This window comes from Danio aesculapii, chromosome 25 (assembly GCF_903798145.1).
Source record: "Danio aesculapii chromosome 25, fDanAes4.1, whole genome shotgun sequence".
In the NCBI taxonomy this organism is placed as follows: Eukaryota; Metazoa; Chordata; class Actinopteri; order Cypriniformes; family Danionidae; genus Danio; species Danio aesculapii.
The window spans coordinates 11,778,706-11,804,617 of record NC_079459.1 but is presented as its reverse complement, the minus strand read 5'-3'; the positions used below and the strand labels follow the sequence as shown (position 1 = coordinate 11,804,617).

Sequence of the window (25,912 nt, the reverse complement as noted above, 5' to 3'; positions counted from 1 at the left end):
ATTGCCAAATCCTTCACTTTTAAAACTCTTTTTTGATGAAGATATCATTTAGTCCTACAAAATCATCTTTTTTAAAAACAATTCGTGCACAATGCACAATTGGTTCTTCCAATAACTAGAACAATAAGGAATTTTTTGTAAACATTTTTTTTCCTTTCTACGAGACCCCAAGCTTTGAAAACACTGCAATAAAAAGGAAAAAAAACCTCTCACATTTAAAACATTGGTATCCACAAGAAAAATTGTTTGTTTTAATCCCAAATTTCCAAACTGTTTTAAAATATGTTCAGTTAACACTCGCCATGGAACTTCCAATTTTCCATATAAAACCTTTTGCACAAATTGTATCCTAAAAGCAGCTTTTCTGCTTGCCAAGTGAACCAAACCTTGATATCCTAATTCTTTTGTATAAAATAAAATACAAAATATTCTGTGGTATCCAATGTAATTGATTCCAAAAGAAGTCAACAAGCTTTCTCTGACGTTTTATTAATAAATCAGCTGGAGGTTCTAAAACTGCTAAATTATGCCACAATATAGATGCTACCAAATTATTAATAATCAAAGCTCTACCTCTATATGATAGATATGAGTGAAGCTATTTCCATTTTTTCAATTTTCCATCAACCATTTCTTCAATCCCATTCCAATTTTTTTCCTCTATAGAGTCATTCCCTAAAAAAACACCCAAATATTTAAACCCTTCACTAACCCAGTTTAGACCACCTGGTAACAAAGGCTTTTCATCTCTCCAATCTCCTACTATTAGACCTGAACTCTTTTTCCAATTAACCTTGGCAGATGAAATTTTACCAAATTCATTTACTATTAATGTTGTCTTCTCAACATCATTTTGACTTCTAATGATAACAAGGACATCATCTGCATAAGCAGAAGTACACACAGGTTTAAAATTATCATCAATATTTAACCCCATCAATTCATTATGTAATCTATTTAATAAAGGCTCAGTGGCTAAAGTATGTCCTATTCCCCTATTTACATTAAACGATGCACTTAAGCCACCATTAACCTTCAACATACTCTGTATACCTCCATAAAGAACTTTAATCCTATTTAAAAACGCAGAAGAAAAATTAAAAGCCTCCATTGTTCTCCATAAATATTCGTGTTCAACTCGATCAAAAACTTTCTCTTGAAAAAAGGCCAAAATTAAAACCAAATAGTTTAGAAGTATGAATTAAATCTCTTATAAAGTGTATGTTATCAAAAATTTACCTCCCTGGAACACAATAGGACTGATCACTGTGTATTATATACTTCATTGCATTTTTTAACCTATTTTCTAAGGTTTTAGACAGAGCTTTATAGTCAGCGCATATCAAAGCAATAGGTCTCCAATTTGCAATATCTCTCAAATCTCCTTTTTTTGGTAGTAATGTCAACACTGCTCTTCTGCAGCTCAAAGGGAGTTGCTCTTTAGTAAAAACTGCCAACAAATCTGAACCTATAATACTCCAAAAGGTTTTATAAAATTCTATAGGGATTCCGTCAATTCCTAGAGCTTTACCACTGGCCATACTCATCACAGCTGAATGTAGTTCAGATAAGTTCAATGGTTGCTCAAGTACAGCATTTATTTCAGCTGGTACTTCTGGAAGACCTTCAAAAACTTGTGTGTAATATTTGGATTTTCTTGATACTCAGAAGCATTTAATCCTGTATGAAAATCAATCGCTCTCTTCCGTATTTCAGCAGGCTCTGTCAAAACCTTTCCATTATTATCCCACAATGAATAAATTATTTTACTTTGTCCATTTTTTTTTCAAGACTATAGAAAAAACTGGTTGATGTGTCCATTTTGTTAAAATTCTGAAAACGTGACCTTATGAGTGATCCTTGTCCTTTAATTCCAAGAAGCTCTCCTAAAAAAATCTTTTTTCTTTTTGATAAATTGTAAAAGGTTTTGATCTCGAGTTGAATCACTTAACACTTGAAGTTTTATTATATCAGATTCGACTTCTTCTATTAATTTAGCAGTATTTCTGGAAGTATTAATAGTATATTGTTTACAAAATTGTCGAATATTAATTTTCCCCACATCCCACCATTGCTGAATTGACTCAAAAAAATTTTATGTTAATTTTCTAATTATTCCAAAACTGCATAAAACTTTTCTAAAAAAAAATTATCATTTAATAAGGAAACATTTAAATGCCAGTATGCACTTTTTATTTTAATTGAATTTATAAAAACCACTCCACATACTAATCCATGATCTGAGAAACTAACTGGAGAGATGTTTAAAAGATTTAAAAACCTGTAAATGGTGTTTATAACAGTAAATTCTATCAATCCTAGCCATAGAGATATAATTTTCTCTATAATGGGCCCAAGAATATTGTCTAAAATCTCTATGTTTCTCATGCCATAAATCTGCTAAATCAAAAGCTTCAACAAAACTTATTAACTTGTTTCTTGAAGCCATATGTGGTTCAACATGATTTCGGTCTAAATTATTTGTTGTGCAATTAAAATCTCCAGCTAAAAAAAAGAAAATCCTCAGAGTTACATCCTTCTAAAGTATTAACTAATTTTTCTAAAAACTTCATTTTTTCTCTTGCAATAACAGGAGCGTATACATTTATGAAGATGATTTTTTTCCCCTTCGTATCTTGCAGTGACTTTAATTAATCTACCAACTATAATTTCCTTTATTTCATAAAATAAGGGTGAAAATGATGTTGAAAAAAGAATGGCCACGCCAGCACTGGTAGAGCTTTTATGACTCATTATAATAGTGCCATCCCATTCTTTATGCCAATCAACCTCATTATTAATACATGAATGAGTTTCTTGTACCAATGAAATGTCAATATTTTTTTATTTAATTAGTTAAAAAAAAGAAGCTCTCTTTTTTACATTTCGTGCTCCATTTAAATTTAGTGAGGAAATCTTAAACTTAGCCATAATCAAGAGAGAAATGGCTATTAAGATAAAACTCACTATATAGCTTTGCTTATTATTGTGATCCTTCCAAATCATCTTTTTTTCATTTGTGCTTTCATCTTTTGAACTAATTTCCTGAGACGATATATTTCAGTCTCAACAAGTCCATCTCCACCCACAATTTTCATCACGTCTCTTGCAGATTCAATAAAATTAGCTAGATTTGGAAAGAAATCTTCTACTACCACATTTCTTTTTCCCTCTGTTACTTGTAAAAACCTGCGAAATTTGTCCAAATCATACTTCTCTTTTTACTCTTAAGTTCAACATTGCTTGTGTAGAGATTTCTTTTACACTATCAGATTCTGAAGAATATTCAATCTCACTGCAAACACCTGTCTTAGTCATATCTTTGATCTCCATTTGTTCTTTGATGTGACTCTTTTTTGGATTTTTTTCATTATGTGCACTTTTTATTGATTTTCGCTTAGTATTTGGCAATTCAAGTTTGGGTTCAGTAATTTCCATTAATTCTTGTTTCAGAACAACATCTTCAACCTCTTTTACACCTACTATTGTTTCGTCATTATTCTTCTCTGTTGCATTGGGTTGTGCAGCATTTATCTCTACTTCACTTTCATCTTGTTCGTTTTCATTTACATTGATTTCTGCAACTGAAGCACTGTTGTTTTGAGTCTCGATTGTATCTGGCTCTTTTTCTTTTACTTTCTCTGGACAAAATCTAAACAAATGCCCTTCTCTATTGCAGTTGAAACACTTCATTGTTTCAGTTGTGACGAAGATTACATAATCGAACCCATCGATCGTAAACTTAAAAGAGAGATTAAGCTCTTCGCGTCCTTGTTTCAACACCATAAACACCTGCCATTTAAACAACACAACGTGTTTCAACAGTGGTGATTTACATCCTACCGGGATCTTTTTAATTGCTGAGACAATTTGTCCATATCGCAACAATTCTCGTTCTAAAACATCGTCTTTTATGAAAGGCGAAACATTCGACAACATAACTTTCCTCGCCGCATTGTATGAGTGTCTTTCACTACAATACGTTGTTCTACAACCTTGTTCACCTTATCTATTGAATCCAAAAAAAGAACCATCGCGTGATTCATTCTAGAAGCAGATCTTATGCTTTCATATCCAACAACTTGTCGGACCGCAAGGCTACATTCTTCCACAGACCAATCAATTCGACCGGCACTTTGATTCCATGCCATCGAGTTAGTTGCTCTAACCCTCTACTTTCCTTCACCCCGGCCATATGGCCAAAAAGAAGCTAAAATAATTATATTAACTTCAACACAATATTCCAAAGTACATTAAGCAATAAACTAACCGTGAAAGTTGGGAAAAAACACAGTCGCTCTCACAGTCACGCTTCACCCGCTCCACAGACGCACACACATGTGCACGAGATAGAGAGAGAGAATTTGTATTTAAAAGTGCCTTTTATTACAATTAGTTAATCATCATCATTTCAACATGTCAACAACTCACAAGGGATGCAGTAAAAAAAAAAATATATATAAATACATTAATTTAAAAAAGTTAAAGCTAACTCTTCTTCAACGACTGAACACATTGCCCCACTTTCACACCACCTCATTTCAAAAGCTAACAAATCTTTTGTAGATTTATAAAAACAATAATCAATCAGAATTCGTGATTTCACCAAGTTTACAAACATTACCACCATATCTTCCCCAGACAATCTTTCAACCTTGTTTTTTCTGCTCAAATAAATAGCTAGTTTAGCTTGCCCTAAAACAAAATTCAGAAGTTGACATTTAAACCTCTTTCTTTTAACAAATTTAAAACCAAAAATAAAAACTCACAGAAAACATTTCATTACAAGAGGTAAAAATATTTTCCAAAAATAAAAATAACGGTTTCAGTCTGTTACATTCCATAAAAGCGTGAAAAATTGTTAATCTTTTTGAGCAAAAAGGACAATTAGCAATGGCATCATGATTAAGAACTGAAATAAAAGCATTGACTGCAACAGCACAGTGGAGGAGTCTCCATTGTATATCTCCTGACCTTTTAGACAACGGTGGCTTATACAGTGACCTCCATTCAGGTTTAACATGCGCTTCTACACCCAACACTTCACGCCAAGGTGTGTCAATTTTATAGTTCAGTTCTTTTTTATTAAAAACTTTAACACAAACTTTATAAAAATCATCCAAATCATCTTTTTTTCATTTGTGCTTTCATCTTTTGAACTAATTTCCTGAGACGATATATTTCAGTCTCAACAAGTCCATCTCCACCCACAATTTTCATCACGTCTCTTGCAGATTCAATAAAATTAGCTAGATTTGGAAAGAAATCTTCTACTACCACATTTCTTTTTCCCTCTGTTACTTGTAAAAACCTGCGAAATTTGTCCAAATCATACTTCTCTTTCTCTCTTAAGTTCAACATTGCTTGTGTAGAGATTTCTTTTACACTATCAGATTCTTAAGAATATTCAATCTCACTGCAAACACCTGTCTTAGTCATATCTTTGATCTCCATTTGTTCTTTGATGTGACTCTTTTTTGGATTTTTTTCATTATGTGCACTTTTTATTTATTTTCGCTTAGTATTTGGCAATTCAAGTTTGGGTTCAGTAATTTCTATTAATTCTTGTTTCAGAACAACATCTTCAACCTCTTTTACACCTACTATTGTTTCGTCATTATTCTTCTCTGTTGCATTAGGTTGTGCAGCATTTGTGCAGCATAAAACAAAATTCAGAAGTTGACATTTAAATCTCTTTCTTTTAACAAATTTAAAACCAAAAATAAAAACTCACAGAAAACATTTCATTACAAGAGGTAAATATATTTTCCAAAAATAAAAATAACGGTTTCAGTCTGTTACATTCCATAAAAGCGTGAAAAATTGTTTCTCTTTTTGAGCAAAAAGGACAATTAGCAATGGCATCATGATTAAGAACTGAAATAAAAGCATTGACTGCAACAGCACAGTGGAGGAGTCTCCATTGTATATCTCCTGACCTTTTAGACAACGGTGGCTTATACAGTGACCTCCATTCAGGTTTAACATGCGCTTCTACACCCAACACTTCACGCCAAGGTGTGTCAATTTTATTGTTTAGTTCTTTTTTTATTAAAAACTTTAACACAAACTTGATAAAAATCTTTGCCAGTAACCATAGATAAACCCAAGCACAATGTTTTTTTGAAGTCCAGAAAGGGTCCTTTAAAATCCTCTAACTTAGGGAACAACGTGAAAACCAGAAAAAAATCCTCTGATTCGGAATCATTTACTTTTCCACAACTGTCTATTAGCAACGTTTTTTCTTCATTACTGACCAGTCCTCTCCAGTTTTGTAACATATATTCAACAGTCCGCAAGGATCTAATTCTTAAAACACTGGCCACTTCTTCAAAAACCCACTCCAGCAATATGCTACAAACGTCCAAGCGTATAAATCTTTGAATACTGCAACACTTCATTAAGTCCATGAAATGAAGAACTGTCCTTTGTTAGATCAAAACGAGCTCCATTTATTAGAGGCTCTTACAACAACCAGTGGAGAGAACATGTACTATTCCTTTGCAAATTAAACACACTCCACACCTTAAAAAGATTTCTGTAAAATATTGTCAGTCTATTCACATTCAACTTGAGGTGGTCCATTAAAAACAAGGCTTTATCCAAATCCAATTTTTGTAAAAATTGTAAACGAAAAGCTGCTATTCTGCTTCTTATCTGTATCAGACTCTGACCACCCTCTTCTTTGGTTAAATACAACACACTCTGTGGGACCCAATGCAAGTTATCCCAAAAAAATTACCAAAAGACCTTGGAGTTCTGTTAATAATTGTAAAGGAGGATCTAAACAAGCCAGCCTATGCCAGAGACTGAAAGCTGCTAAATTATTCACTATTAAAACCCTTCCTTTATATGACATTTTGGGTATTAACCATTTCCATTTATTAAGTCTACTCTTTATATTATCCCCAACCCCTTCCCAGTTTTTCTGAGTGAAACTTTCATCACCCAAATACACTCCTAAATATTTAAAACCACTTGATCCCCAGATCAAGCCATCAGGAAGGTTTGGCCTATCTTTTCAGCAATTTCCAATTAAAATTGCTTCGCTTTTATTCCAGTTAATTTTTGCAGATGACAAACTTTTAAAATCATTTAAGACTTCCATTAAAACTCGCACATCATTTTGCTTGTCAATAAAAACCACTACATCATCAGCATAGGAAGACAGTGTGACATTATTTTTACATCCAGTTAAGTTCAACCCACACACTTTTTTCTCTTAGTTGTTGCAACAAAGGTTTAATGGCAAGTGAATACAACATTACAGAATGTTCCAACAAGATTCCAGATGAGCAACCTTGTCTTTTATGCCCCTACAGACTGTGGGAATATAAATTTATATAATCTAGTTTTAAATGAACAATAATCTACATATAACTGAAAAGTTATATTCTTTGGTTTTTGATTACATAATTTCATTAACAGCCCAGCCAAGAGGGACATTTACCTTTGTCTTTCTGACTACAGGCTAAGCCAGAGTACTGCAAATGCTAACGACTGCCTTTGTCTTTGGGTCATGCTTTCATGCTACAGAAACCATTTTGTTGATTAACTTGTGTGGTCAGTAGCTGGGCCAGTTTCTACACCCATTTGCCAATTTACCCCGCTGACTCTAAAACTGAATGTGCATGCTTTGTTTAGCCATCTCCCCTCCTCCTAAGACAATATAGACAGAACATCTTTGACTTAATTCAGACTTGTGATAAAACTCGCAGACTGCAGACCTCCAATAGGCTCTGCAGACACATGGACTTCTTGAAGACGCTGTTTGACTGCAGATTAACCAACACGTCTCAATAAAGGAATTCTGCTTGTTTCGAGTCTCCTGGACTGGGTTCTCTTCTATATTCACTCATTTATTATTTTTACAACAAGACCTTAAAAGGAGTGCATAAGCCACCGTTTATTTTCAGCACACTTTCTACATCACCATAAAGTACTTTCACTTTATCAATAAAATCCTGACAAATACCAAAAGCTTCTAATGTTCTCCACAAATAAGGGTGCTCAACTCTATCAAAATCTTTTTCTTGATCTAATGATATAAGACCAATTTTTATATTAAGCAACTTGGAGACATCAAAAATATCCCGCATAAGGGTAATGTTATCAAAAATTGACCTCCCGGGGACACAATAAGTCTGATCTGGATGCACCACTAAATCTATTACTTTTGTTAACCTGTTAGCTAACACTTTTGATAACAATTTATAGTAAGCACATAAAAGTGAGACAGGGCGCCAATTTTTTATTTCTAAAAGGTCTCCTTTTTTGGGAAGGAGTGTGATGACCGCTCTACATCTACTCAGTGGAAGCCTGCCTGATGCTAGACTGTCATTAAGTACCTGCAAAAGGTCATCACCCACCTTGGTCCAAAAAAAATTTATAAAAATCAACTGGAAGACCGTCAATTCCTGGTACTTTGCCAGATTCCATTTTTTGTAATGCTTTATACAACTCTTCCATTCTTAAAACACCAGAGATCTCAGCATTTGCCTCCTCAGTCAATTGATTCAAACCTCTGAAAAAGGCACTCTCTGAGTCCCACTCTGCACCCAACTCATCCTTATACAAATTTTCATAAAAACTGTTTGCTCTTTTACGTATTTCTTCAGGTCTAATTAAAACTTACCCTATCTCAGAGCGTAATGCATGTAGATAACATAATACTTAAAAAAACGTGAACGAATTAAAGCCCCTTGTGTTTTTAACACCAGCAGGTCTGCCAACTGAGTTTTTCTATCTGAAATTGTTTCTATACAATTATGATTGTTTGTTGAATCAGCCAGAATCTGCAAATTGATTATTTCTGTCTCCAAGGCTTTCATGGAACTATTTAACTCTTTGGTAACATTACCAGTGTACTGTTGACACAGTTGTTTGATTTGGACCTTCCCAAAATCCCACCATTGATTTAAATCTCGAAATGACACCTTTGTTTTTCTAAAATCTTCCCAAAAAAAACTTAAAAACTTCCTTAAAATCCTTATTGCATAGTAGATTGGTGTTGAAGTGCCAATATGCACTGCTGGGCTTAACTTCATTTAAAAAGAAGGAACATAAAACCATATGGTGATCAGAGAAACTGACTGGAGAAGTGATGCAGCTTTTAAAAATGCTCAACTGATGTTTAAAACTATAAAAATGATCCAATCTCGCAAGAGAAAGAAAATTATCATGAGCATGAGCCCATGTATACTGTCTCTGTCCTTCATGAAAATGCCTCCAAATATCAAATAAATCATTAATATTAATACATTTAATGAGACGTTCACATGAAGGCATATGAGGTTCAATATGGTTCCTATCAATATGACTTTCTGTACAATTGAAGTCTCCACCTAAAAACTAGAAGAAATATTCTTCAGTATTGCACTTTTATAGCACAGTATTAAGCGTATCTAAAAACACTAATCTTTCAATTGGTGATGTTGGAGCATAAACGCATATAAAAATGAAAATATATTTTTCAAAGATTGCTCTTATTTTCAAAAGTCTTCCTTTCACAATCTCCTCTACTTGAAACGATACTGGACAAAAAAAAATTGTAAATAAATACCCACTCCACCACTTATTTAGTGGTGTTATGACTAAAAACAGCATTCCCATCCCATCCTTGCCTCCAATCAACTTCATTCTTAACGTCACTGTGTGTTTCCTGAATAAAAATAACATCTATGTTTTTCTGTTTAATAACCCCAAACAATTCAGCTCTTTTTTGCAATTTCATGCACATTCACATTTAATGATGCTATGCACACTTCAGTCATAGTCAAACATAAAAATAAAAAGAAACACAAACTATTGTGATTCATCTTTATAAATTTATTCTTTTTCACTTCCATCATTCAGGTCTGCAGTTTTCGCACTATTTTTTTCAATCGATACACTTCTTTGTTTGAAAAACAACCTTCAGCCATAAACCTTTAACTTTATCCAAAAACTGCTCAACATCTGGAAAGTATTCATTTACTAAGACGCCCCTCTTATTCTTCGTTGACCTTAGAAATAGTTTGATGTCATCCACTCCATAATTGCGACTAGAAAACTCACTCTGAGACAGTGTAAGGCTTAAATCAGAGAGCTCTCTGTCACTCTCTGACTCAAGTATATCTTCCATATCAACTTTTTTCACTTGCCGAAAACCATGCACATTGTCTGACTTTTTCCTTTTTAATGGCACCTTAAATACTGTTTTCTCCACATCTGTTTCATTTTGCCTACCGTCAACCTCCCGAACATCCCCCAAAACAACTTCCAAATTTTGTTTATCGCTTGACTTACCTTTCCTCTTCTTCAACATCTTTTGCATTTTGCGCTTCCACCTCCACGGAAACCGATGCGTTCTCCACAGGATCCACACTGTGATCGCCATCATGACCGTTCGCTGCCACCACCGCAGGTTCCACCTCGGTGGCCTCATCGGCCAGTTGCTCGTCACCATTAGCTGCGCCACCCGCATTAGCGGGGTGATTGTTTTTTTTTTCGTGTTTGTTGTTTTCTTCGTGTTTGTTTAAGTCACAATTATTAGGCCCCCTGTTTATTATTCCCCAATTTCTGTTTAACGGAGAGAAGATTTTTTCATAGTTTTAGTAACTCATTTCTAATAACGATTTATTTTCTCTTTGCCATGATGACAGTAAATAATATTTGACTAGGTAATCTTCAAGACACTTCTATACAGCTTAAAGTGACATTTAAATGCTTAACTAGGTTAATTAGATTAACTAGGCAGGTATGGGTAATTGGGCAAGTTATTGTATTACGATGGTTTGTTCTGTAGATTATCGAAAAAATATATAGCTTAAAGGGGCTAATAATTTTGACATTAAAATAGTGTTTAAAAAGTTTAAAACTGCTTTTATTCTAGCCAAAATAAAACTACTAAGACTTTCTCCAGAAAAAAAATATACTATCAGACATACTATGTCCTGGTCTTTAATGCACAGTAAAGTTATAAAATCAGATCACAACAATTCATAATTCTGAAGTTGAATTATTATGTTTGACATGCAAATATTTTTTTATATTTAACATTTGCTTTAAATACTGATTTAAGTAATGACTAAATACTGATTCAAAGTCTCTAGGGTTTTTAAAATATGAAAATTATTCAGGGAAAATGTAAGAGTAAACAATAGTAAAATATAAGATATCCATTTCTTACCTCCAAATTGTAAAGGAATGCACAGTTTAACAAAATATGATTTTCTATTGATCCATAAACAAAAGGTTTTGCATCATGTTAGACCTGTCAGAGCAATGTAACATCAAAAATATATCTAGCAGCAATATTTCAGTAATAAGACTGAGATTGAGTCAGTCACTGTAACAAAATTGTTACATTTTTAAATTATGCATTTCTCTGTGGAAAGCGGTGCTGGAGGTTTGGGTGCATATTTTATATTTTTTTGTAATTATTCAACAGGATTTGTAAACAACTGACAATATTCATACTGGTAACGTTAGTAGGCCTACTGTTGTTTTTTTGACCTTACAGTAGGTTAAATCGCAACATGGAAATGTGTGATTTGTGCAATCGTGATATATTGTATTACATACTAGGGTTGCAACTAACAATTACTTTATTAATCTGTCGATTAATCAGATTTAAAAAAAAAAAAAAAAAAAAAAAAAAAAAAAAAAAAAAAAAAAAAGCATTAATTTCCAACCCTTTATTCAAAAAAAAGCTCATCACTGAGCGGTTATAATAATAAATTTATATATATATATATATATATATATATATATATATATATATATATATATATATATATATATATATATATATATATATATATATATATATATATATATATATATATATATATATATATATATTTTTTTTTATTTATTATTATAACCGCTCAGTGATGAGCTTTTTTATATATATATATATATAGTTTTGTCCTGTTTTCAATCCAAATATTTTAAAATCAAGATACATACTAGACATATGAAATAGCATAAGAAAAGATGCCTTGTTTTCTGAAAGAAAAAAAAAAAAAAAAAAAAAAAAAAAAGAGCCCATATTATACATGAAATAGGGTCATATTTAGGTTAAGGGTCTCCAACAACAGTCTAATATGCATGCAAGGTCAAAAAACACTTTCATGGTCTTATTGTCACGTGGTGGAGTCATAAGAAACATAAAAATCCAAGTGCAGCAATTTATTTTGACAAAAACAAAAGGGTTCCCAATCTTGCACAGTAACTACAAACAAGATACAAAAATCTAGAACTGAGACCAGACAAAAGAACTAACAAAAAAAAAAAATCCCAATATAGGAGATTACAAAAACAGGGTAGGAATGTTAACAAAAAACAAACATCCAAGAATAAGTACAAAACTAGATAGCCAAACATTCTAGGCATGAGGGGCTAACAAAATCCTAAGGCAACTAAAACACAAGACAAAAGGGTTTATAAAGACAGAGCTAAAATAACAAACAAGAAACAGCTGAAATACAATACAATCAGAAGTGCAAAGGATTGTAGGAAATGAAGTTAAACTACAAAACAAGCTAGTGCCCTCAAGTGTCCAAAAGAGGGCACTGCAACATGTGACAATACCCCGCTCAAAGGGAGTGGATTCCAGACACTCCCACTTGATCACCTATCTAGGAGGGAGGCGGAATGGAGGTGGACCAGACCTGCATTAAATCTACAAAATAAATGAAAACAAAGTGAAGCCATACGAGCCAAGGTAGAGTTCATGAAACAGGTGAGCAAATGAGCCTAGCAGATTCGATGCCCAAACTAGAGGCCACCCTAGTGGTACAAATGGAGGAAAAGTACCTTTAAGCCAGTCATAAGTCCACCATGGTAAAACTGCTGGAATTGGTGGCCACATACATGGGATAGACGGCCACCATGACAGTGTCGATGAATTAACCATAGGTTTATTTGGAACAAAAGTTTTTCTTGGTGGCAAAGGCATTTCCATCTTAGGAAAAGGCTTACCCATAGATCTGAGTTGTGAAATGAAAGGCTCACTGGCGCTTGAGGGCTCACTTGAGGACGAGGGCTCACTGGCGCTTGAGGGCGAGCTCACTGGCGCTTGAGGCCTCACTTGAGGACGAAGGCTCACTGGCGCTTGACTCAAAGAAACTTAAAAATGAAAACTCAATATTAGAAAAAGTAAGGTTCAATGAGTCTTGAAAAAGAGTCAGAAAAAAATAGAAAACAGTTCAACAACAATTGAGGACGAGGACTCAAAGGTGATTTCTGGAGCAGATACTAAACTGGCAGTCATCTCAGGCTGAACTTTTAAATGAGCAGGAACATGGAACAAAACCGCTGAACTGCTGATCACCTTGGGCAAAGGCTGCAAGGTGGTGAGAATCCTAGGCAAAAAATCTGGAGTAATGGCCATCTTACTGAATGGGTCATGAAATGGCAGATCTTTTAAGGAGAGCCTCCATATCATTAGCCATCATCGAAAGAGGTCCTGGAGAAATGGTAAACTCAAAGTCTCTGGACTAGTGATCACTTTAGGCTGAGATTCTAAATGATCAATCAATTTAGGCGGAGACTTAACACTGGCAAGAATATTAGAAAGTGTCAAAACATTCTACATCCTCAGTGACACTCTGGAATAATGGTTGTTCGGGGAGGAGATTCGGAGGCGATGACAATTTTGGAAAAAGAATCAAACTCTAAACTATTACACTTAAAGTGTATAACAAAATCCCAAAATTGAAAAATCTTCAGATCCTCCATCTCTTTCAAAGATAAAGGATGATCCAGACATTGATTAAAGGTCCTGATAAGTTCATAGTCAGACAGTCTCAGTCCCATTGACAAAGTCCAAAATGACTGGGCAAAGGCTCCTATCTCCAAACCCTGTTGGCGTTCTGCCACCAATGCCTGGAGACGAAGCAGTCGCTCCTTCGCATTTGCAGGCGAAAGAATCTGGAAACTCCTCCAAAATAAATAAATAAATAAATAAATAAATTCTGCTGCTGGATCTAAATGGCCTTAGGATTATGTCACGTGGTGGAGTCACAAAACACAAAAATCCAAGTGCAGCAATTTATTTTGACAAAAACAAAAGGGTTCCTAATCTTGCACAGGAACTTCAAACAAAATACAAAAATCTAGAACTGAGACCAGACAAAAGAACTAACAAAAAATCCCAATATAGGCGACTACAAAAACAGGGTAGGAATGTTAACAAAAAAAAAACAAACAAGAATCTAAGAATAAGCAAGTACAAAACTAGATATCCATCCATCCATCCATCCATCCATCCATCCATCCATCCATCCATCCATACATACATACATACATACATACATACATACATACATACCAGGCATGAGGGGCTAACAAAATCCTAAGGCAACTAAAACACAAGTTTATAAAGACAGAGCTAAATTAACAAACAAGAAACAGCTGAAACAGAATACAATCAGAAGTGCAAAGGATTGTAGGAAATGAAGTTAAACTACAAAACAAGCTAGTGCCCTCAAGTGTCCAAAAGAGGGCACTGCAACATGTGACACTTATAATCTGCATTTATTTTTACCTAATTATCCCAGCGACTCCCATATGATTCGTTAAGCGATTCATTTGTACCCAAACCCGTCCTCATCGCGAAGCTAATCTGCGCTGATTGGACCGATGACAGCCTGTTGTGATTGGTCGAAACTGACAGCCTTCAGCGCGAGACAGAGTGAAATGCCCAGCAGCTAATCAACAATATAAAAGTAGTCACAGTGCATACACGCTTCATAGTGTAAGGTGTGGATTTTGGCTGCCAGTGGGTGAATGTAAATATAGACGATGGACTTAAAAAAACTGACGACAAACTATTTTATTGAGCAAAAACTCCAAGAACTGGTGAGGAGCCCATCACCTGCTCTTTCCACACACACACACACACACGCACACACACACACACACACACACACACACAAACACCTCCTCCTCCTCCTTAGAAGACACAATACCAATAGAGAGCCACCCGCGTCCTCGGTTATATCTGCGACACCCCCCGGTCCTCACGTTGCTAACGGGTCACTTTCGTTTTCACTATCGGGTTAAGGGCGGCGTGATCGTCCTTAACCTAGAGCAGCAGTTTAGCTTGCTTAACCGACCCTGCGCAACACACACACACACACACACACACACACACTCACCGTTCGCCTAGACTAGAGCGCCAGTTCAGCTTGCTGGGTGCAATTTAGACAGCTCCCTCGAACCTGAGCTGAAATATTTTGAAACTTGACCGTTGCATGTGTGTAGGAATAGCTGGCGATCCGTAAACAAAGCGGCATGCGTCGCGTTTTTAACGTGGTTTTACACGCGATATGAGAAAATAAAGAGTTAACCTGATACAGTACACACGATTACAAGTAACAAAACACAACTAAATGCATAATTTGCAAGCTAGAGTAAACGAGGCAACAGTTTTAATCGCACGTACTTACACTTGTGAAATGGGGGAAGAAACTGATCCATGATACACTGATCCATGTTCTGACAGTCTTTACTGATCCTTCCTTTTATAAACCGATGAAGTCTTCTTTTTAAGCATGTAACTTCCAGAAGCACTCGAACTGCTCAAGGCTAGACTATATTGCTGAGCTTTCATCTTTGGGTGAACTGTCAATAATATCCATCTGCACAGCGTGACTTCATTCGATCGTTGTCTGTGTGTGTCTCTGTGTGTGTGTCTGTGTGGCTTTTTTCTGTGTTAGTGGGTGGGGCCGCAGGTTTCAAATGTCCCGGGTTTGCGCGCAACTACTTGTGTTTCGTAGCCGCGTCATCACGAAACACCTAATGACTCGTTATCAAGACGACTCATTTGAAGCACTATGAGTCGACTCTTTTATAGATGAATCAATATTTTTAAACACTGTACACTTTCAGATTTAAGCCTTAGCTGGATATTTCACTTCACATAGAGCTATGTTACACACTACATGGAAGGGCATTTTCAAAAACCCATAATATGGGCTCTTTAAGTGATTGTTTGCTTATAACAAGCTAAATTATTTGACAATGGGGTAAGAAAAATTATCTTAATAAGATATAATCTCAAACAGAAGTTTTCAGCTTCACTTAATTTTCTCATGCGTTTTTTTCTTTTCTGGTCTTGATGTAAGATTTTTTCGATATTTGAACTGGGACAAAATTACTAAGAAAGAAAAGTTTTCTGCAGTGCAGCTATACATGACAACAGATGGAAAAATGAATGATCCAAAAAAGGTGAATGAATAAAAACGTGTCTTTAGTCTTGCAATGCAAAGTAACTTCACCACTGTTGCTTTACTGTTGTTATTAATTCTTTCACTGCTGAGTTTAAAAGATTCTATCTGGAACCAGGAGTCAGTTTTTATAGAACATTCACCCTTAAAGTTGGCTATGCATCATGTTTGTCATGTGACACACCGCAGCCACAACAGCGATGTATGACAGATGTATCCCTTGTATTTGTTTTTTTCCTTCTGTTTTAATTTAACAAATTCACATACTCGCTCATCATGTCATCAACTACCTGAAATTCCAATTCACATGAACGTGTAAATGATCGTGATCTATAACATGAGATGGACGTCGCCATGTTTACTTGCGGCCGATGCGTCATTTATAAAAGGAGAACACACAGGATTCAACATGTAAATTCACCAGTTATGGCCCGTTTCCACTGAGTGGTACGGTACGGTTCGGTTTGGTTTGGTACGCTTTTATAGCCGTTTCAACTGTCAAAAAGCGTACCGAACCGAACCGTACCGTACCACTTTTTCGGCACCCTTTCGAAAAGGTACCAAACACGGGAAAGGGTACCAAAAGGCGGAGCTACACGCGCAGCTGAATGCTATTGGTTTACAGAGATACGTCATTCGCTTACGCAACAAGCCAGAATGAAAACAAAAAACCCGCCATGTTTGAAAAACACAGCGAGAGATTTTAGCGGAATTATAAATACATATAACAACGAGCCATAGTCGATCTGGGCGCAAACAAACCTTGTCGTCGTCTTGATAAACAGGCATAAAGCCATGGAGTAGAGCAGATTTACCCTAAGCCGCGTAGTTTTTTACGAGGCAGTCTGAGGCGCGAGCGGTTTCGCTTTCTTCCTTGCGCTCGCGCGCGTCTAACATTATATCTGAAATAACAAACTTCTTGAGCTGATGATAATAACCTGCGCTTGATTATTGATGTGCTTTTGAAACCCGATCCTGTCAGAAACGGACAAGCGCGAGAGTGAAGCGCGGAAAAAACAAAGGAGGAGCCGGAAAAAAAGGAGCACATTATTTTATCAGCAAACGTGAACAAAATGCCATGTTTAACTATTATTGTTATTATCACCTTTTGGACTATTATGAACTCAGAATAATGGAATTGCTCTTAACAGAGGCTACATGTGCTGCTGAAGATTATAGACACAGATGAGAGGTTTACACTGACTGTAGGCTATATATTTTGTTGTTTTTGAACCTAAATACGGACGAAATGTCTGTTGTGTGTGTTCTTCTGTAGTTGATAACATATCGGAGACTGTAAGGGGCTGTATGTGTTTATACATGTTCATTTATTTATTTATTTAATATAATTACAGACGTTACAGTAGGCTGTTTCGCACTGTCATTGATCTGCAGTTATAATCAACTCATGTTCATTGAAAAGTTAGTAATAAACATTTCTACACAAGTATTTATGTGTGTAAAGCATCTGTTTTGTGAGAAGTGCTTTTCATATGATATGTAAGTGACCCGTACAGCTTGATTGTAGACATTTCCTCCAGCGAGAATGACGTCGACTGAAACTTTCTGTCATACACCACGCCCACCAAAAGGGTACCCTTGTTAGTGGAAACGCAAGCCTGATAAAGGTGACCCGTACCAAACCAAACTGTACCGTACCGTACCAGTCAGTGGAAACGAGCCATTACTCCCCAAATACATGCAAGTAAGTGGCTGGTGAACTTAGAGATGAGTAGATTCAACTTTATAGTTACTTTCATTATGTGTTTCTGATATGATTAAAACACATCGGCAAATTATATTTGAATGGATTGTTAGACTTCCTTGTGTGTTTTACAAACTCTAAAGTTCTTGTTTTACTAGTACTTGTGTGTATTTACATGTCTAAAACATAAATTAAGCATTAGGCGGTTAAAAAGGCTGCATAATTGTGATAATATGACACATCTTTCTCAGCAGGGTTAAGTTGGTTTTGTTTTCGGAAAAAGAAACAAAAAAAAGAAGCACTTTTCCGACAGTCCCTTACTGAGAGCTTTGCTCAGCGCGAGCTCTCTCTGGCTAAACGCATATTGCGACAGTGCTCGTAATATCGAGCTTAAAAAAAAAAAAAAAAAGACAGCTGTGAAACATAACCTGCTTTGTCTTTTTGTAGGGAATACAGTTTAGATCTTTTTAGGGTAAGAGGTTTTTTTAGTTAATGCTGTCTGTCACTGAATGTGTCAGGAATACCGAAAACAAAACCAACTTAAACCTGCTGTCTTTCTCTGGCTCAGTGCCAGACAAGACACCAGCACCAGGGACTTTACGGTTCTCACTTCAAAACGGAACAAAAGTAGAATTCTATAATGTTAGTGATTTGCCCAGCTGTAGCTTTTGCTCCCTTCCGCATCATTCTTGTCTTTGAGACGCAAAACTCTGTATCAGATTCACCTGTTTCCGAAAAGTGAGGGGGACGTGTCCCCCCCGTCTGCTACGCCCTTGATTAGTATATTTATATTGTAGATTTTTTTTAACTTTATTTAGTATAAAAAATAAAATTGTACACTGTAAAAAAAGTCTGTGATTTTAACAGTAAAAGTCTGTACAATCTACAGTGAAAACCTGTTAAATGATTAACAGCTCATTTCAGTACAAAATACGGAAAATAGCTGTAACATATCTAACCTTTGTTTTTCGAGAAACTAATCAGTGTCTGAAATCTCACCACACTCTCTCATTCACTAGTCCCTAAATTAGACAATTAGTTTAGTCCACTAGACAGAGTGAATGACCACAAATGAGTGAATTGATGAACAAGAAATAAAACTACAGACACGGCCTCACACCAAACCAACTGAATTAAAACAGAGGAATAAAGCTTTCTCAGCTTAACTGATTACAGTTTGACTTAAATTCTCTCATTTCTGCAAGAATATTAGATAATTAACAGAGGTTTTTATTTTTATTGAAAATGTTTCAATTGACCTCACCATCATGGAGATCAAAGGCTGTTTTAGTTGAGCTCTTGAACCCTTTGAGCTACGGTCACATTGGGCTTTGTGTGTGCGAAATTCTGCCGTATGGTACTGCGAAAAGGGGCGTGATTAAACAAGATGATTAGACATTTAAAAAAAGCAAATGATTGCTCTATGTTTTAAAATTCTGTCCTGGGAGGTTGTGTTTTGATCCTCGATTGGTCTCACGCAGTCAAGTGATGCGAGTTCGCAGGTCAGAATTTACCAAGCTTGAACTTTGCACCGCAGCAACCTGCGTTTCCGATCTGAAGTATTCATGTTCGTATGAATGGAAGTCTATGGGAGGAAAAGTCAAGCGTGACCGCAGCTTAACTCTTCTAACTTAAAGTATCTCTGGCTGTTATAACGGTTTCTGAAACTCATTAGTTATAGCAAGAAAAGCTATGAAAACCTTAATTTTTCTATTTCAGAATTAGTTTAGCAAGTCATAACAAACTAATAAACAATTTAAATAATTTATATTAGTTAATTTAATTTATGGTGTGTTATTCAGGACAGTAGTACAGCTTCCAGAAGGGTCAATAAACTATTACGAAAGAAGTAACAAGATGAGTTACATTTAAGTCACAGACATCAAGAATCGGCATATGAACCAATAATACAAAATAAAATAAAGACAAAGAAAGAAATGTTGAGAGCATAAAGCTGCATAATTCATTCATCCCGCAATGCATGCTGATTACCAGCATAGTACAAAACTTCCAGCATGCATTGCAGCATGAATAAATTTTGCAGCTTTATGCTCTCAACATTTCTTTCTTTGTCTTTATTTTATTTTGTTTTTGGGGTGTAATGTTTAATGTAGATTGTTTTGTATTGTTCTGGGTTGTTTTTTATTTTTTGTTTGTCACCATTATTGTGATTCAAAGACTAATTGTTGACATCTGTGTGTTTCCAAGTCTTGCCATGGAGCAGACATTCACATTGAGAAAGGTGAATTTAGCCCTGTTAAAATGTTATGATAGCAGAAAAGTCAATGGATTTATATACTTGTATTATGTGATTCTCACTCTTAACATGACATTCAACAAGAACACAAGGCAAGGGTGACTTTGACATGATAGTCTCTTTCTATCTCACCACCCTTAATTTTATATTGGCTTTTCATGCTATACAAATATAGTGACTACGATAATTAATTAATAGAGCCAAACTACAAGGTGATTTAAACAAGAAGTTGAAAATCCCGACTAAAACAGACTCTGTCCTCCATCATAGTGACTTCAAATGAACGACAAAAATGTCATTAAGAGCTTGTTCACATGACAGAAATAAAGTCAAAGGTCAGTAATAAGTGAAGCTCCTGATGTTTGTGGAGTTGTTTAATGATCTCTGCTGAGATCTTGAGAAATAAAAGTTTTATTGTGTAATTATTTTTAGTTTTATTCTTAGTTGATTTCAACTTTGATTTTGGCTGTAATTTGTGTTATTTGGTCTTGTTGTTCTTTCCTTCAGTGATTCTGCTTGTTAATACTTTTTCATCAATAATTCTCAATCCTCCTTTAATTAGACACTTAATTATCTAATTAACTTCATCACTGTCTGAGTGTTCAACCCTCTGCAGTGAGGACACTAGTGAGGATTTTGCTCTGCGATTTAAGGGGTTAAATGTGTTGGATGAAAAATACAGACTGTGCAATGTATTTTTAACAGAAATATTCTGTAGATTGAATTCACGAATGTAAAATGTTAAAAACAGTAGTTTACTGGCAACCACAGCTGCCAGTATTTTTTTTTTGTAAAATCAAGAAAAACAACAGCAAAATACTGTAAAACATTTTTGTGTCACCATTTTGGAGGATAGTAGCATCTGTGTGCAAGTCCAAGATGAATTTAGAAATGTGATGTAATGCTGCATCTTTTTTGTTTAAATGTAACTGTGAAGTTTGTCACACATGAACGCAATAATGCATTTAATGACTTTACATTATTTATAAAGTTTTTGTAGTGAACTGATGTACAATGATTCTCAATGTCAATATACTCAGAAATATTACTTAGACATTTAAAATATTGATTTTAATGCCAGTAAATGTCAGTTAAAACGTAGTTGCTTTCTGCTTAAAAAATACATTTTATTGTAAAAACTATTTTACAGAAAAATTCTGTATTTTTTACAAAAAAGGTCTGGCAACCATAGCTGCCAGTATTTTTTCGTAAATTTTACAGAATTTTTTTACAGTGTACGTACAATGCACCTAATTGTTTTTGAATATATTTTAGTATACTCAAGTACACCTTTTTTTCACCTGGGTTATCTTAACTACCTGAGAAGCCTTACTGGTTTAGATATATTTTTTGAGGAGTCATTAAAAGCACCTAGTTAATTCTAGGGATTTAAGATACGACAGTATGTTGGGAAAGTGTGGAGTCCCGATAGGGAGGATGCTGCAGAGGCCACCTGCTGCCCGGAAGGGGAGACTTGGTGGCAAGAAGACATATGGACTAACCCAAAACAAGGGGAGTACACACGAGAAGATGGTTAGTGGGGATGAGACCGTGGCTGAGTGAAGCATATGGGATCGCCAGCGGCGATCGCGCATAGCATGCACCTATACCCAGAATGCGGGCTGACCAGTGGGCATGCCAACAATGTAACGGGCCAAGCACCTGACTCCTCCCCTTAGTCAGATGCTGGGGGCCTCGGAGGAACTCTGCTCTGCTGTACTGTAGAATATTGTAACAAATAGCATCTTATATATTTAAGAAAGTGTGTGCATGCAAATATGTAATATAACACCGTTGAAAATGCTGGAACAGTTTACAAATGCACCTGGAAGAAGCTTAAAAAGTCCTTAAATTTGACTTTGGTAAAGGCGTGAGCCCTGAGTCTTTTGAAATAACTTGTGAACCAATGATTTTGAATTGATTTTTGAAAATGATTTAATGTGAACTTGGCGTGATCCAAAGTATTAAGACTCCCTAATTTTAGCTCTGACTCAATGGATATTTACTTTTTTATTTAAATGCAAAATAAAAACAACAACAGTAACAAAACACACACAATTTATATGTGTATTGAACCATGGAGATTGTACTAGATGCTATGATTTTCAAACAGCTTAACATAGATGATGTTTTAGTAAATTGACACTAGTTCTGTTCAGTTGTCACAGTTGAAGTTCAGTTTAGCTCAGTTTTGTTTACATTTATGAGCATCATAATTTAAATAAAATGTTTTGGTTTTTTTGCAACTGAATAAAATAATATTTAACATAACATAAAATTCATTCATTTTCTTTTCGGCTTAGTCACTTTATTATTCTGTGGTCACCACAGCGGAATGAACCGCCAACTTGTCCAGCATGTGTTTTATGCAGCGGATGCCCTTTCAGCCACAACCCATCACTTGGAAACACCCATACATTTCCATTCACACACATACGCTATGGACAATTTAGCTTACCCAATTCATCTGTACCACATGTCTTTGGACTTGTGGGGGAAACCGGAGCACCCGGAGGAAACCCACCCGAGCACAAGAAGAACTTGCAAACTCCACTCAGAAATGCCAACTGACCCATCCGAGGCTCGAACCAGCGACATTCTAGCTGGGAAGCGAGACTGCTATACAATGTACCACCGTGTTGCCATAACATTTTTTTAATATATTTATTTATAATTTGATGTTGTTCAGTCGTATTTGAACAATTTAAATATGAAAAATAACATACAGCAAATTTAAAATACATTTACAATTAAATAAACACTAGAAATTCATTAAAAGGCACAATATGTACATTAACAAATATGTTAACAATGTCATAAATGAGCAAACTTTTAACAAATTAATCGTGCTGTAATGCAGTGTAGTGTTATTTTGAATTTATCACAATTATTAACATCAATATTGGTATTGATATTACTATTGATATTTTAGCCTCATGTGGGGCAACAAATTATAGTGATAATTACTTTGTTTTGGCTTGTATTAATATTAATATTGCGATTTTGGTCACTCCTCACTTAATGTAAATGTGAGTATCAGATAAATAATTCTTTATTAATAGGGAACAAGCCATAGAATCACACAAATCTGAAGGATTAATGAGATCATCTGACTTGTAGAGCCTATTACTGTATTATCAACATAAGGAAGACATGATTGTAATAAATTAGTATTTATTAACAAAATAATAAACAAGAATTGCAAAAACTTTCAAAATGTACAATAAATGAAATGCATAAGCATGAATTATAAAAATGAATAAGTTGAGGATTGTGATAAATTACTCTGTTATCTTTTATAAAAGCTAGAGTTCAGTGGTGTAGGCTTCACACGATAAACCTTTTTTTATCCACCGTTCAAACAGCAACACAAGCCTCTTTACAACCAACATCGTGATTCTTTTTGAGAATGTTTTTATTTCTTTTCTGTAAGACAGGAATTTATAAATCGTGCCTTTGATATCCAGCATTGTGATTGGATGACTGTGAGATCATCATTGGGGATGTCATCCATTGTGTGACCAATATTTGTATAGTCATAGACCACATATAAAACTGTTTAATATTTAAATGTCCTAAATATTTTTTTCATGCATAATTCACTTTCCAAATCACTTCCAATTTACCCAAGTTATTGTGCTGAGAATGTAAAAACTCAACACCATGATGTGTTGTTGTACTTTACCTAACCATTCATACACATACATTAACATACATTAAACATTGTTTAAAACATTTGGGATGTCAGTACATATATCAGAAATATGTTTTTATATTTCAACAAAAATGTTAGTGTACGTAAACATAGTCTCCTTAGTCAAACTGTGTGTTGCTTAAAAACCCATCTAAAGATCACATTTGTGCTTTAAGTTGTTACATTTTCACTTTCACATTTTTACTTTGACTTGTTATAAGTTATAAGTGTTGTAAACATGATCAACCATAAAATTGTTCATCGTCTTATATTATACAAAAGAACTGAATTATTTTTTCTTTTTTTCTCTTTTTCTTTTACTAAGTGGTCAGTTTGCAATTGTGAAACGCTGCAAGGAGAAGAGTACTGGTATGGAGTATGCTGCAAAGTTGATTAAAAAGCGACAGCATCAGGCAAGCCGGAGAGGCATTCAACGAGAGGAGATCGAGAGGGAAGTGAACATCCTCCAAGAGCTCCAGCACCCCAATATCATTGCAATGCATGATATTTATGAGAACCCCACTGATGTGATGCTTGTCCTGGAGCTGTGAGTGACAATACATCCCATTTTTGAAAAGTTAGAATTGTTCATTCACACAGCTATCTTCACTACTCACTACAGTTCCATACTCCATGCTCTACACCAGCCTTTGTGTTTAGTTTTTTTTCTGATTCTCTGTTAAATTTAAGGTTTTATGTGTTGAACTTAATTTCAAGTACTAGTCCTGATATTATTTTTCGTTAACTCAAATTCCTGCTGGCCTCATCTGAGGATCACAAATTAAGAGTTGCTTAATTTTAACTGATTCATTGGGTCATGTGCATTACTGGCCAGAAATGGCTCCATATAATGCAGTCTGCATTCTCTATTCTCTATCTTACAAAGTATACAGTATAACATTTTAGATTATGTTATAGATTAGTATAACATTTTTATATTATCCCAAATCCCTATACATTGATTATAATATAACAAAGGTGTCCAGATGGCATGTTACTTTAATTTAATTTTCATATTTTTTGGCTAATATTACTCTTAAATCATCATGGATGAGGCAGAGTTTTTAAACTACTTTGGAAGGTTTGATGCTGTTAATAATACACCAGCAGTGAAGGCCACATTGCAGCATGACGAGCAGGTGCTAAGTTTTGATATCACTGATAACCGCAAGACCCTAAAGAAATTAAATGCTGGTAAGGCGGCAGGGCCTGACAAAATACCAGGCAGAGTTCTTAAAGGGTGTCCTGAGCAACTTGCACATGTACTGACGGACATATTTAATATCTCTCTGCATCAAGCTGTTGTGCCATTATGCTACAAAACATCTGCTATCATCCCAGTGCCAAAAAAGCCTTCAGTTACTTCTTTAAATGACTATCAGCCAATAGCTTTAACTTCACTGATAATGAAATGCTTAAAAGTCATCCTGCCTACTTCATTTGACCCATTTCAGTTTGCCTATCGGCCAAACAGGTCAACTGATGATGCTATATCCACTGCACTGCATCTGAGTCTTGAACACTTGGAGGGTAAAAATACGGATGCTGTTTGTATCGGTACGGATGCTGTTTGTTGATTTTAGCTCTGCTTTTAATTTTTTTAGATTAGATTCAACTTTATTGTCATTACACATGTACAAGTACAGTTTAGGTCTAACCAGCAGTGCAGTAGCAGCAAGTGCAGGATATAGTTATAAATTATAAAGTGCAGTTATAGAAAAACTATGGTAATATTTACAGATGGATGTACTATGAATATTATATACAGGTTGTATTAGCTATGAACAGATTTACAATAAATGAATATATGTACAGGATACTATTAATAATCAGGAGTGTGCAGATAGATAAACATGTCCATGTGCAGTGGGTATGTACAGTTCAAATAAGTGAATCAGTGCAATGTAGTGCAATGAATATGTGCAAACTCTAAATGTGCAAATGTTAAATAGTGCAGTGATTGTGAGGAGAATAAGTTAAAGGAGTATGGCGGTGTATCGGGGGTGGGGGGGGGGCGTAGAGTCAGTGAGGGGCAGAGT

General features: G+C 35.2%; 1 protein-coding gene across 4 annotated transcripts in view; it reads left to right on the top strand.

The window, feature by feature from the left end:
- The window catches only part of dapk2b (death-associated protein kinase 2b), a 191,620-nt gene that overhangs the window by 9,440 nt on the left and 156,268 nt on the right, over positions 1 to 25,912 (top strand). For 3 of the 4 annotated variants that reach the window (XM_056451598.1, XM_056451596.1, XM_056451597.1), the window contains one exon: positions 24,199 to 24,420. The exons of the other annotated variant lie outside the window; for it this stretch is intronic. In XM_056451598.1, the coding sequence (XP_056307573.1) occupies positions 24,199 to 24,420 (222 nt within the window). The remainder of the gene's footprint in view (positions 1 to 24,198; positions 24,421 to 25,912) is intronic. 4 annotated transcript variants of the gene reach the window in all.